This window comes from Tyto alba, unplaced genomic scaffold (genome assembly GCF_018691265.1).
Source record: "Tyto alba isolate M040663 unplaced genomic scaffold, T.alba_DEE_v4.0 Super-Scaffold_29, whole genome shotgun sequence".
NCBI classification, from domain to species: Eukaryota; Metazoa; Chordata; class Aves; order Strigiformes; family Tytonidae; genus Tyto; species Tyto alba.
This window is the reverse complement of record NW_024881303.1, coordinates 14,220,510-14,233,927: the sequence shown is the minus strand read 5'-3', so window position 1 is coordinate 14,233,927 and position 13,418 is coordinate 14,220,510. Positions and strand designations below refer to the sequence as shown.

Sequence of the window (13,418 nt, the reverse complement as noted above, 5' to 3'; positions counted from 1 at the left end):
GCTGGGCTGGAGGGAGGACGCCTCTTATACACAGCCACCCGTGCCACCCCGCCATGCAGCAGGGCAAGAGTGTCCCCTGGCAAACAAGTGTGCAAGGCTGTCCTCTGGGGTTAATAAGTACAACAAGGAACGGCCCCTTCACAGCCAGCATTACCCTGCAAGGCACCACCCCTTGTGATTTTCCAAGCAGAAAGGCACTGGGAACATCGGCTCTGGCGCAGCGTTGCAGGGCTTCACGGGATTATTATTCACTGTGTACCTGGCACAGCTCCAGGCTTCCCGTCTCTGCCTCCAGTGTACAACTTCATCAAGTACCCACAAGGCTCACAATCCCCAGAGGCAAGAGGAGATGGTAGGAAGGTGATTCATATTGCAAACTACACCGTCTCTGAAGGATCTGTGGGGCTCTGGAAAGACCGACCTGATATCCTCCCTTCTCCTACCTTCTTAACGCTTAAGCGGGGTATTTAAGGCAGCAGACTCAGTCTGGATGGATTTCATTGCCGGGGCCATTGGAGGTAAATACATAAAGTAGTGCTTGCTGATGAAAGCAGATTGCTGTTGTTCCTTCTTGTTCAGCTAATGCGCAGGTCTCCATAGTAAAGCTGAGAGCTTTCAATGGAGGCTGCTTGTTAAAAGTGCATTCTTCTTTATTAAGTGGGGACTGTCGTCAGAGCAGGCTCACAGAACGACTGGAAAGGCAGTGCTGCAATTTAGTCAGCTGAGGTCATTGCCCTGCGGTCTCCTCCAGTCTAATTGCAGTGGGACAGGGCAAAACTGATAGGAAGAGACAAAGTGGAATAGGTTGTGTGCAGATACAAGCTGGTGAGTAATGCCCAGACAGCAAAACCTCGTGTGTCTGGTGCCTGGGGGTCCTGGTAGCTGCTGGGGTCATGGCTCTGGGGAGTTAAGGATGTGATTTGTGAGACAGGAGAGGTGGAGACTTGGCTTTTCACAGTGAAGAAAGTCTGAATGAATGACCATTGCATTATCTTAGGTTAAGATGTATTTGCAGTTGTGATGGTAATTTCAGTGCAGGCCTGCTACGTAGCAGGCTTTGATCTGGTAGAAAGTAGGTTAGCTGCATATAAAAAAACTAAAAGGAAAAAACTGTGATTTCATTCTAGACATTTTTAGAGCATGTACCGCTCAGACCCAGCTTTGTTTTGAAGAGCAAAATGTAGCCACTTATCTCATTCCTCTTATGAAATCATGTCAGATTTAGTAATCGAATACCAAGACAAGAGCCTTGACATCGCAGCTGCCAGAAAGGCCAGGTAAACCTGTCAGATGGCTGAGATGCCCATCCCAAGCCTGCCTGTCAAATCTCAGTTTGAGGTCTGCTGAGATTTGGCAGTTTCCCTCACCAGCAACAGCCTGTGGTCCTGGTGCAGATGTGCATTTTCTGGGAAGGACTACGATGAGTTTTACCTTGCAGGCCCTTCTTGCTCATCACCCAAAATGTGCAAGTGGGGCAAGGTTTGGTATCTCAGCATCCAGCCCTAGATGTGCCTGTTGCCTTCCCTGGGGTGCTAGGAGACGCTGCTCAGGAAGGACCCTTCATGGGAGAGGGGGATATAACCCACCCCTCCATGACAGCTTGCCTTTCTCCTCCTCCTTTCCTTGCTGACTTTAAAGTACTCGGTGGAGATGGTATCCCTGTGCTGAGGCTGGCAACGAGACGTTCATCCCAGAAGGATTCACCAAACCTCCTCTGAGACATCCCATTAATGACTGGGCTCAGCTCAGCAGGGCAGAGATGGTTGTGTCCACTGCTTGGACTCCTTTGCTTTTGTTGGCACAGCTGTAGTTGAGCCACTTAAGCATAAACATCTCTTGCAAAGGAGTGTGCACAGTTGAAAACAGAGTTTCAAAGTGGCCATTCACCTGCTATTCTGCCCCTCCTCCTGTGTGAGGCTGTGATGTGTGTGAAGCCTCCCTCCAGCAAGCATCTCCCCTGGGTGCCCTGGGAGTGGGCTCAGCCTGGGAGGATGCAGGCTGGGGAGCTGTGTTTGCTTGTTTTAACGCATTTCACTGACCCCAGGGTATGAGAGAGCAGTATTTTCCACTCTGTTATCTGTATCCAACTTGGGCTTTTCTAAGAGGGATAATTCACTTTTCACTGGCAGACAGGGGTGTTTTCTGGCATGCTGTTCCCTTCTGGGAGCTTGCACATGTACCTAGGCAGGGCTTCAGGGCCGTGGTCCCTGCTCTGGCACGGGACAGCTTCCAGGGGTGAGACAGCTTTCCTGTGAGAACTGGGATGTTTTTGGTGCTGAGCTTGTTAGAGCTGGAGCAGTTTTTGTGTTCCCAAGGAAGCTACAAACCCACCTGAAGCGCACTAAACTACTCAAGAGGCAACACAGATAATAACAGAGTTTCTGTTTAGTAAATGACATTCTTGTGACCTCGATCTGTTTTCAGAGTGTTTTGGAGAAAGCATGCCTTATGCACCTTTGAAAAACAGCAGAGATACTGCCTTTTTGAATCCCATGTAATGATCCAGCCTGGCTCAGACACCTGCACAAATATTGTGCATCTCCTCTGAGCTATTGTTTCTGTGGCCATTGGACAAGCTCAGTATCTTCAGCCCAGGAAACAGTGACCTGCTGTGACTCCAGATGGAAAGAACGTGAGAGAAACATGCTTAATGACTGTGGAAACTTTCAATAGCCACCAAATGGGGCTGGATGTCCTCGAAAGCAATTTATCTATAAGGATGTCCTTCCTGGGCAATAAAGCTGAGCAGGAGGCTGGACCAGAGATCTCCCAAGGTTCCTTCCAGCTTGAGTTTTCCTGTGATCCCATGTGTGTTTTCTAGCCCTGGTATGGCAGCATCCTGGTCCATGGCAGGGGATGGGTATTGATGATTAGGGCTATTGATAGCTAGTGGGTGACTTGACTCTTGTGCCAGGCATAAAGATTTAGGAAGAGGTAGTGGAGGTTCATCCAGCAGTGGTAGAGCAACATGGTATGCATCATGCCTGGGCTGCCCCACATCTTGTGGCAAGGCTACACACTGGTCATATGCAGTCCAAGGTTAGATAATACAGTCCACCTACAGAGGGAACATGCTGTCTCCTTGTCCTTGCGACTAAAGCAGCTCCTTCTGGCCACTGCCAGGATCACGTTACTGGATGAAGTTCAGCTTGTTTAGGGTATAAGGCACTTATATTCCCAGCTCTTCACAAAGTAAAGGTCTTTGGAAGTTGCTATCTATCCATCTGGTGCATGACCATCATTCCTGCTTCTCCCTGGGTCTCTCAGCCAGGAATCTGCCAACATCTCGGAGCTGTTGCAGACTGGTGGGCTCTTTATGGCTTCCACTAGCTCTTTGCAGAATCATTGCAGTGGCAGGATCCCTCCTTATTTACATTTCGTGGTCAAAGTGGCCTGACTCGTGAAGAGACTGAGTAATCCAGTTTTGTCCCTGCACTATGTGTGTGTCTGTAGGGCATGCCACAACCTCTGCACAATACCTGAGAACATCTCAGATAAAGTAGGCATGAAAAATGGCTAACTACAACCCAGTGAAGATCATTCACCTGGATTTGCCATTTATTTTTGTCACAGCTGGTGCAGTGCTACTCAGAGGGAATCCCACAGGATCCTTCTCCTGTATGCACGCTATACATTGCTGGCCTTGTTCGATTCTGCTGTGCAAACAGGGCATGAGTGGGTCATGTTATCTTTGTCCCAGGCTATTTATACTGCATGACATTGTGCAGAGCACTTCTTCCTTAGCCTTTGATGGACTTGGCTGAGCTACTCAGCTCTGGCAACTTAATTGACCTGAGTGCTTTGACTCTTAAGGAGTACAGTTCATGGCATGTGGTTGTTCATAGGTTTGGGGTTGGAACAGTGAAAAATTTACCAGTATGGTCTCCTCCCAAGTGGAAAAGTTTGGTCCTTGTTGGACCCAATATGAGCAGGAGCCTTTAAGACTGAGAAGCAATGGGAAATAGACTGTTGTGGGGCAAACCTGCTTTATTTTGCCTATGTTGCTGCTCTCTCTGCACCTTAACATGTGAACCAAATCAGCCTTGGGAGCTGATGTGCATGAGACAAGGCTCCTACCTTCCTGAGATGGTGGAGCAAGCCTGGGCTTAGCTGTGCAAGGCACACGGTGCCCCTGGCTCACTAGTGTCTGGTCAGCCTGCATCCGCTAACTCTAAGATTCAGGAAGTCTGAAACTGATATGATGGCAAATCCTCCTGTTTAGGATGTGTTCTTGGGACAGGGTACCACACCTCTGAGGTCAGCACAGTCACACTGACATTGTCTTATGTGCTGCTCTTCCGTGGCTGGTGGGGCCCATGTTTGCAGCCTGCCTCTGGCCGAGAATCTGGGACAGTACAGATGGCCCCGGGTGACTTCATGCGTTGCCACTCTGCTTGGACCAGGGGCATTGCTCCTTTGAGCTGTATTACTTTGCCTGTGTATTTCCCCCATTGGTGTCTCCTAGCTTGATCTCATTTGGTTTTGAAATACCGAAGGTGGCTTCTTGGCCCATTCTTCTTTTTCATTGCTATCTGTCTGGTGGCAGATTCGATAGAGATTTTTGTAGAACAAACCTATTTTTTTCTGCAAGTAAGGTGCTGCTGGTTGTTTTCTTCTGAGTAATATACTTTGGGACTGCCTCCCAGTGACTCACACCAGCAGCTGCTCCTTTTTTCCAAAACATAGTAGAGCTTTCCAGAGCTCCCAAGCAGTCATGTAATCACAGGTGAACATGACTAGTAAAATGCCCACAGTGACTAATACATTTTTAAGTATCTTGGGTTTTGTTTTGTTTTTTGTTTTGTTTTGTTTTTTTTTTTAAAGAAGGACTCAATGAAAAACAGTTTCCAACCTATGAGCCACCAGACATGCACTGTATCTATCACTGCCTGGCTCCCCGGAGGGCTTATGCAGCACTTTTATGAGCTTGTTCTCTATCTAAATAACTCACATGGATACAGCTGTGTCGTTCCCCAGCCTGATTTACTCTCAGATGACTTGGCAGCTGATGTACTGGGAGGAAGTTAGCTGGTCAGACCCTTTATCACCTGGTGTATCTACCAACAGATGCATTTAGATCAGAGCTGAGAAATGCAGTAAGGGCAGGAACAGTTTGTTACGGTGACCAAGAGAAGTCCATGTTGGAGCTCTTTTGCTCTCCTTACCTGCCACTAAGGTGGTAACTTTGTCTCATAGTCTTAATGTGTTTCCAACTCCAGTGGCAATTTTAAGGTCTCAGAATGAGCCCGGGTGCCAAGAGAGGATGGCCAACACCCCCCCTGCCCCCAGCACGCTGGCCGTGCTGTCACCGCCGCAGGCGGGCTGTGCCGGTGAGCGTGCCGGCTCTGCGCACGCCCGGCCCCACGCCCTCGCTGCCCCTCGCTCCTGCTGAGCCCCACGGGGCAGCGTTGGCTCCTGGTGTCACGCCGCCCTGTCAGGGCTTCAAGCAACGTTTGCTTTTTGCTCCTTGCTCTGCTTTTGCAGCAGCGCTCAGTGAATGTAGAAGATGCACTTTGGGGGCTTAGTCCAGCATGGTGCTTGGACTGTGATTCCCGATTAACTCCTTACCCAGGGCTCTAGATGTGCTTCGTAAGCTTCAGCCAGGACGTGTCCAGTCCCTGGTGTGCAGGAGGCAGCAGGAGTACTTCTCCTGTCTTCTAGACAGATTGCTGAGAACATGTGATGCGTGAAGACCACCTCTCTTCTATAGATGGCCTTGTGCTTGTTGCTTTTATTCCTTAACATTACTGAGTCAAGCATGGAGAACCAGAATTGTTCCAGAGACCCTCTTGTGTGAGCAGGGATGCTCTGCGTCTCACATGAGGGTGCTTGGTCATAGTCCAAAGATACTTTACTGCCTAAGTTGAGAGGGGGAACAAAACCAGTTTGATATCATACAAGTCATTCCTTTAACCTTCCTGCAGCACTGCTTTCAGTGTTTCTCTCAGTTCTGGCTTGCACTATGATGTTTTTCCTCCTGATATATTTCCTATGATGCTCAGATTCCTCCTCTGAGTGTGCCTTGGTCACACACACAGAAATCTGTGCATTTTGCTTTGTCATTCTTGGCGCAGGTGTTGTCTCTGGAGCTCAAGAGAGGTCTGGTGTAGGGCACAGCTGGGGTCTGAAGCTGAATTTTTTTGCTGTTCCCCTAATGTCTTCCTGCGATGGGGGAAAACGGTTTGTCACCATATGTGCTGTTAACCATCTCCAATACACTCTCTGTTTCAGGTGGGCTAAGCACAGCAGTGGGTTATCCGCTGGACACAGTGAAGGTACCTGTTGGAGTTTTATTTCTTGACTGCAGACTGAAAACATACAGACCCTTTTGCTTTCCTCTTCTTTTTTAGAAAACTAGTTTCTTGGAAAAGCTTTCATCTTTGTTACATTGACATATTTCACTTTATGTGAGTGTGCTCTTAAAAAAAGATGTGGTTTTCTCTTAAAAAAAGAAAAAAGTAAATTATTTGGTGATGCTATATTATGACTAATTATCTGCTGTAGCATTTATTGATTTATTATTCTTTAATCTGATATCTGCATTTTAAAGTTGCCTCTGTATTCTTAGGTGAGAATTCAGACAGAGAGGCATTACAACGGGATTTGGCACTGCATTCAGGAAACATATAGGACAGAAAAAGTAGGTACCTCTCATCAGAATTTCTGATACTAGTTACGGATGCCTTGTTTCAGAGAAGCAGAGTTGCCTCTGTTGGTTTGGGATGGGCAGCAGTTACATGCAACCATTTCTTGGGAGAAGGATCAGGATGAAATTTGGCTTTGCCAATGAGCCATAAAATGGGAGTAAGTTTTGGCTTAGCAATGTATGGTCAGCGTTTTCGAGCAGATGCTTTCCCATGCCATTCCCTTTTAAAAGTGTTCTGTTTCCTCTCTTTCTAACTAGGTTTGGGGATTTTACAAAGGTGTGTCTGTGTCAGTGCTCACAGTATCCGTGATTTCTTCTGTTTCATTTGGCACCTACAAAAACTTCCTTTGTACCATCTGCAAGCTGCGGTACGGGGCTGCAGAGGCGAAGCCGTCCAACCTGGATGTTTCTGTTGCTGGAGGTGCTGCCGGTGCTGTCCGGGTAGGTAAACAACCAAAAGGGAAAGCCCAACAAGAGATCTTGTTTGCAAACATAGGAAGCTGGGAAAGCAGTGAATGTTTTCTGTCTGGGAGGCCCCAGGGGAGCCTGCAACAAGCCCGGTGGGTTTGTTTTGGCCGGGGGTCACGCTCTGCCCTCACTGACCCCTCACTGGTTGTCCCCATGGCGTGGCCAAGTCCTGCTGGGAAGCTCGTGCTGGATTTGGTTTAGAGGGCCAAAACACTTAAGATCATGTTATTAAGCATGATACGGACCTTGGCAGCAAACGTGGAAAAGGGAAGAAAAACAACCCGGGCAGCACACTTTCCAAGTGGCTCAGGTGGTATGTTTGTGTATGAGAGACACAACTCGGTGTGTTAAAGCACAGGCGGGTGTTTTTACAGTGGCTGTACAAGCCCAGCACCATGTCGCTGCAGAAATGGGCAGTACGCAGTGTTGCCTTGTCAGGACTCAAAACTCAACGGGGCATCGCTGAGAAGCGATGGTGCCTGGCACATGTGCATGATCCCAGGACAGAGAGGTGAGGCTGAATCCAGGAGCAGTTTCCCACAAGCAGGTGGTTTTCTGCCTGCAGGCACTGCGAACGCTGCAGAGCTTACCCCAGTGCCCCGGCGGCGTGCTGGGCAGGAACGCGTGCCCAGTCACAGGCAATCCTCTTATAGAGCAGTCCAGATGGTTGGGTTTCTAAGTGTTTCCTAGCAGGCAATGACTCTACTTAACACAGGTTCATTTTTTTAAAGTCTTTATGGCCTTAATTCCAAATACAGATACATACAAGAGCCCTGATGTGTGTTATCCTATAACTAAGGACATCCCCTTTCCATGCCCATCTGGTTTAATAAGTTGTTACAGGTATTTAATACCCTCTGCTGATTTCTGTCTCACCTTCCACTCTGCACAGTGCACCTCACATGCATGTCCTGCTGCTGCTGGGTGGGATTTAGCACAGACAGAGGGAAGAAGGCTGGAACTTGATGGCTTCGGGGAATATTATTGCCTGAAAAGGTGGGACACGAGGAATTTGCAGGAGGGGGATAAAAACACTGTTTAAATATGAAGGGTTAAAATACCATCTTCTGATGTTACAGGTTGTGTTGATGGCCCCGAGTGAAGTGGCCAAGGTTCGCATGCAGACTCAGAGGAACCCACATCCTTCTGTCACATATACCCAGCCTGTTTCCAATCCAAAGTACCGAGGGTCTCTGCATTGTCTGAAGGTGATCGCCAAGGAGGAAGGTTTTAGGGGTCTCTACAAGGGCTGTTCTGCGTTACTCTGCAGGGATTGCTCTTCTTCTGCAATCTATTTTCTTACCTATTCTGCTCTGTGTGAGTGGCTCACACCAGCTGGGAAAAATAAACCCGGTAGGTATCAAGAAAGCATGTGGCATTATCTGCAAAGATAGCTTATTTAGTACCACACTAGGAGGGAAATCAGGCTCTCAGCAAACATCACCCAGTACCGATAAATGTCACCCAGATCTGGTCTTTGCACCGGGTTGCTGTGTGTTTACTTCCTGGCACCCTGGGGTTGTTTGGGGCCCCCCAACCCCGGCGTGGGTGCCAGCAGCCCGTGTGCCAGGGCCTCGTCAGTACCACCTTGTCCCTCAGCAGCTGCTCCTCTCCCTGCAGCAGGGGTGTTTATGGCACGCTCTGGTGCCTAGCATGTGTGTATGAAATCCTCTTAATGCAGAAATAGGGTATGTAGCTACCCATGAAACATGGACAGGCCTCCCAGGAGCTGTCAGGGAGCACAGATCAGGGTCAGTCCAGAGCCCGAAAATAAAGTCCAGGCGCAGAATGTAAAGACACTTAATTTTCCCAGTTGTGACTTTGCTCCCAAAAACAACTGCTCACTTTGAGAAAAGATCAGATAGGTGACACTCAGCAAAGAGCATCTTCCTGAGAATAAAAAGGATAAGTAGACCCAGCTGAAGAGGGTGTGTGTGCTCTCTGGCTGCATCGTATCTAGTTTGTGCAGTGTTAAAATAGATGGTGTCTCTGCATGAGCCAGCGTCATGTACTCAGAAATTGCGTATGCTGTGAAATCCGGGGGTCACACTGTTTGTCTGAAATCACTGGGAACACACAACTGCAAGAGCTGGACAAAATAACTGCTGGAAAATATGAAAGTTAACAAAGTTAGTTCACAAATCCGAGATGCTTGTAGCCATATGAGCACAAGGCTCGGGTTAACTGCTCCTCCCTTCACTCTCTCCTGCAGGTTTCCTTGTTGTGCTGCTTTCTGGTGGTTTTGCTGGAGTGCTGGCCTGGGGATTAGCTACTCCCATGGATGTCATCAAATCACGGATGCAAACAGATGAATCGGACCAGCACAAGTACAAAGGCCTCATCCACTGTGCTAGGGAAAGTGTGAAAAAGGAGGGTGCAAAAGTGCTTTTCAAAGGACTGGGTTTAAACTGCATTCGTGCCTTTCCTGTGAACATGGTGGTGTTTGTAACGTATGAAGCTGTACTGAGATTTACAGAACGTTACACGAACAAAAAATAGCTTGTGCCAGTCTGTTCAGAGGTGTGTTTTGTTTAGTTTTGGTTTTTGTAACACAACACCCAGAAACAACTGCTGAACGTTGTCTCCTTTGATGGACAGCGTAAGAAGCATGCACATTTCAGCACAAAGCTGGATGACTGACAGCTTTGCTTTATTCTTATAGGATTACAAACTCATCAGGGAGTCTTGGACTTATATACAACCTCTCTTTTATCTTATTAATGTATTTAGACTGCAGCCACTGCTTAGGCACTTGAAACGTTTGCAAATATTTACATTCTAAAAAGTTGCTAGTCTGACCTGAGATTTTGGTAAAGGATTAATTTTGTTTTCTACCAGCACAGAAAATGATCTTCACAATCAAGGCAAGTGCTGGAGAGAGTTTATGTAAGGTGTAAGGGAAAGAATGTTGTTTTTGCAGAACAAGCCTGATAAGAATAAGGGGGCGATTCACCAGAGTGATTAACGAGAGCGATTCACAACCATTAGGTCCCTAGCCTACGGCCAGAAGATAAACGGTCCTTTTGTCAACTGTGATGACCCAGTGCTTGGAACTGGCTTTAGGTGGATGGAGATACCGAAAGGCTTGGGGAACCTGAACTTTTGAACTTTCCATCTTAGTACGCTTGCGTGCTGAGCTCATGCCTATTAACTTCTCCGCCCTGGAGAGAGCCAAGGTTCATTTCCATGAACACGGGACGTATGAGCACACAGAGGAACAGGCGTGTCTGTACACGGCAAGGCTGTACACCCTGTAGTACTCAACCCGCGAGGAACCAGGGGAGGGAACCCGCGGTCGGGAGCCAGGGCTATAAACCATCGCCCCGGTAATAAAAAGTGCTTCACAACGCGTCCTGTCTGAGCCGCTGACCATGGGCAACTGAGCGTTTCTCACATAAGGTTTAACACTACCAAGCGTGTGCTATTTACATGTATTTCCAGCACTGCATTCACTAACGTGTATCCGTGCTTCAGGCTGCAACTCTTCCTCCCCAGCTGTAATTTTCTCAAAGTACTCTACAATTAGACCCCTTTGCTAGTAGCTGCAATACGTATTTCCTTGCTTTTTCCTGCTGTTGTTTAATGAGTGGCAGACGTGGCCTGTTTACATAACCGTGCTGATGGCCTCACTGAAAGTGAAACCAGGCCCGGGCTCCTCTGCCCCCGGCGATGTTCCCGCGGCCCCCCGGCCCCTCCCGCGCGGACCCGGGCTGAGGGCGCGGCGCCCGCGGAGCTCGGCCCCGCGTGGCAGGAAAGCTCCCCTGCTCCCGGAGCGAGGGAGGGAATCGATACAAACCCACCCCGCTTCTCACCGAAAGGGCTGCCACAAAGTCTGTGCCCTAGTGGGGTTGTGCAAGTTAAAGGAGAATTGCGAAGCTGTAGGGTATAATTAAGATGTACAACTTTTAAAAAGTGCATGCTCTTCTCCCCCTAAACAGCACTGTTAGGAGCAGCCAAAAGGTTGTTTTTTTGGTTTTTTTTTTTTTTTTTTTTTTGGTCAAAGGTACATTTTGAAAGAATTTATGACGTTCCTAACACTTATTTCTTTTTCACAAAGCCATAAAGTTTCAACGACATGTCAGTTGAAAAAACCAACACCCACACTATTGCTTCAGAAGGAAAATCCTTAAACCCAGAAATATTTTAATTTGCTCACCCCGCCTCAGGAATGGCATATATGTTTTCTTATCTCTGTTTTAATCCCTGGATGATGGCATCTGGAGTGGACTGGATGCAGCCCCTGTTAGATTCTGCTTAAAGTGCATTTTTTTTGGAGGGAAAGAGGATGACTATATTTTTAAAGGAGTTCTCCTATTCAAGGTTGATGACCTTGTGGTCCATAGCCGCTTTTACCAGTTGATAGCATGGCTTTGACTACATTGAGAGTAATTTTGCAGCAGACGGGACTTGTCAGCTACTCTGGACGTATTAAAAAGGATCTTGTACCAGAACAAGTTTAAAAATTTCAGGTGCTACTAGAAAAGAATAAAGGGAATCTCTTCCACTCCAGAGACTAGTAAAAAGCTCCAGAACTGTCCTCCTGAAATCTAAGCCTTCAGCTGGCTTTTTAAACACGCTCACAGCCATGCTACCAAACAATCATTATAATTATTCTCTCACGAGTCAACCCAGCTCTTGCAGCCAACCCAAGAGTAGGGTTAAAAGCCCAGTCAGGTGCAGAGTAGGTCACCTTAAAGGTGAGTGAAATGAAAGACCCAACACTGAACCAGATTCTCTTCCAATGTGCTTATGGCCTCGGCAGCCTTCCACCCCCAGTTACATCTTGGAGCATCAGCACCAACTTCCTTTAGTCAGGAAGTCCTTACCACAGACGATTTAATTAAGTCCTCAAGATTAGAATTCCTCTTAAATGGCTCTCAAGGATCTACTACCCTCACCTCTTCCTACAAGGGACGCATTTAACTGAATGCTGTCCCAGCTGGGTAGTGATTTATTCCAGCTCTGCCTGGATGTTCTTTGGAATCAAACTCCTTAACGCTGTGTTATTCTCAGCTGACCTTGTTCTCAGGCATTACATCCTCTGAACAGAGACAGAGAGACAGTGCAATGCCTGCAGATCAGACTAAACATCCATTTATTGTTAGGCAGTGTTGATATGATCCATGGTCAACCCAAGGTTTGAAACAGAAGTAGCTCAGCTTTCCTAATAGGGTCATGCACTCAGATGACTAAAATTCTTTGGTGCTGTGGGTGTAACCGAAATACAGCTGGTTTCAAGAAAGAGGAATTACATTTGAATTGTAAAAATGAGTGGGATCAACTGTGGAAGCCAGTGAAAGGGGTTGTGAACTGTACACCTCAGGGTATTCAGCACTATATAGAAGCAGATTCTCACGTGGCCTGAACAAATGCTACATGATACAAATGCAAGCTGTATCTCCTGGCAGCTTGTTTCGGGAAGGTAGCTGCTCTGCAAGCCATCCTGTTCACAAGCCTTTACTGGAAAAAAAATACATATGCAGTGTATGGGTGACAACCTGCCTTAGAGCAAGAACGCACAGCTAATTCACACATACAAACTACCAACAGGTACAGGAATTGCCTGTGTAAGTACTGTAAACACAGGCACATAGACAGGAACCAAATTCTGTTTAACGACATGACATATTGTACATAATATGTACTTCACTACATACACACCAAACTGGGTGTTTGTCTTCTGGATTTCAGAACTTGACTGCTTTATTTTCTGATTTATTCGTATTACCTTGACTTTCAGCTACTCTGATAATCACAGAGCTGTTTAGTCTGATAAACTAGCTATCTGAAGGTGGGCTAGCATAATGAAGACACCACGTTTGCTGTGCTGATACTGGGTTTACATTGCTATAGGGACTGCAGTTTGTTGTATAGATGATTTCTTTCAGCAACAGAGTTGGTGGCCTTGTAAAAAAAGAAAGTTTTCTTTAGAAGTCACCTTCTTCATGTTTTCATATTGCTGATAATTCCTATTTTCTCTGACAATGTTTATGAATATCCAAGTAGGTTTCAGCATGCATCTTGGTGGCTGTGGAAGAGCCATGTGAAGCTACTCCGAATCAGTGCTCTTCAGACAGCAGCAATTGTGGAGTGTCATGTTTCCACTTAAGTACAGGTCTTTGCACTAAACCTGCTGAAGTGTTATCGTAAGCCGGACACACTGACCTTCCCCTGTTCCTGAGTTGGCTGCTGTACATGGGGAAATGCAACATTCAGTCTTGCCTGTGACCAGCTAATCTTTGGACAACTGGCCCTCAGCAGCTTGCTCTGGGAGCAATTTGAAGTCTACCTGGCAGAGTGGATA

General features: G+C 47.2%; 1 protein-coding gene across 2 annotated transcripts; it reads left to right on the top strand.

Moving 5' to 3' along the window:
• Window positions 1-276: 276 nt before the first annotated feature.
• Window positions 277-10,384, top strand: SLC25A47 (solute carrier family 25 member 47). 2 transcript variants are annotated; one of them, XM_009966820.3, is made up of 6 exons: window positions 277-518; window positions 6,232-6,275; window positions 6,569-6,640; window positions 6,905-7,087; window positions 8,194-8,467; window positions 9,327-10,384. In XM_009966820.3, the coding sequence occupies exons 1-6, from the start codon at window positions 491-493 to the stop codon at window positions 9,611-9,613; spliced, it is 888 nt and encodes a 295-aa protein (XP_009965122.1). In that variant the 5' UTR covers window positions 277-490; the 3' UTR covers window positions 9,614-10,384. The 2 variants fall into 2 exon arrangements, with proteins under 2 accessions (XP_009965122.1, XP_032837580.1); XM_032981689.2 differs by lacking the exons at window positions 277-518; window positions 6,232-6,275; window positions 6,569-6,640; window positions 6,905-7,087 and adding an exon at window positions 8,101-8,110.
• The last annotated feature ends 3,034 nt before the right edge of the window (window positions 10,385-13,418 follow it).

Coding starts and splice junctions, on each gene's coding strand:
- SLC25A47 (XM_009966820.3), top strand. CDS start 491: ATGGATTTCATTGCCGGGGCCATTGGAG. Junction 519..6,231: donor CATTGCCGGGGCCATTGGAG/GTAAATACATAA, acceptor TCTCTGTTTCAG/GTGGGCTAAGCACAGCAGTG. Junction 6,276..6,568: donor ATCCGCTGGACACAGTGAAG/GTACCTGTTGGA, acceptor CTGTATTCTTAG/GTGAGAATTCAGACAGAGAG.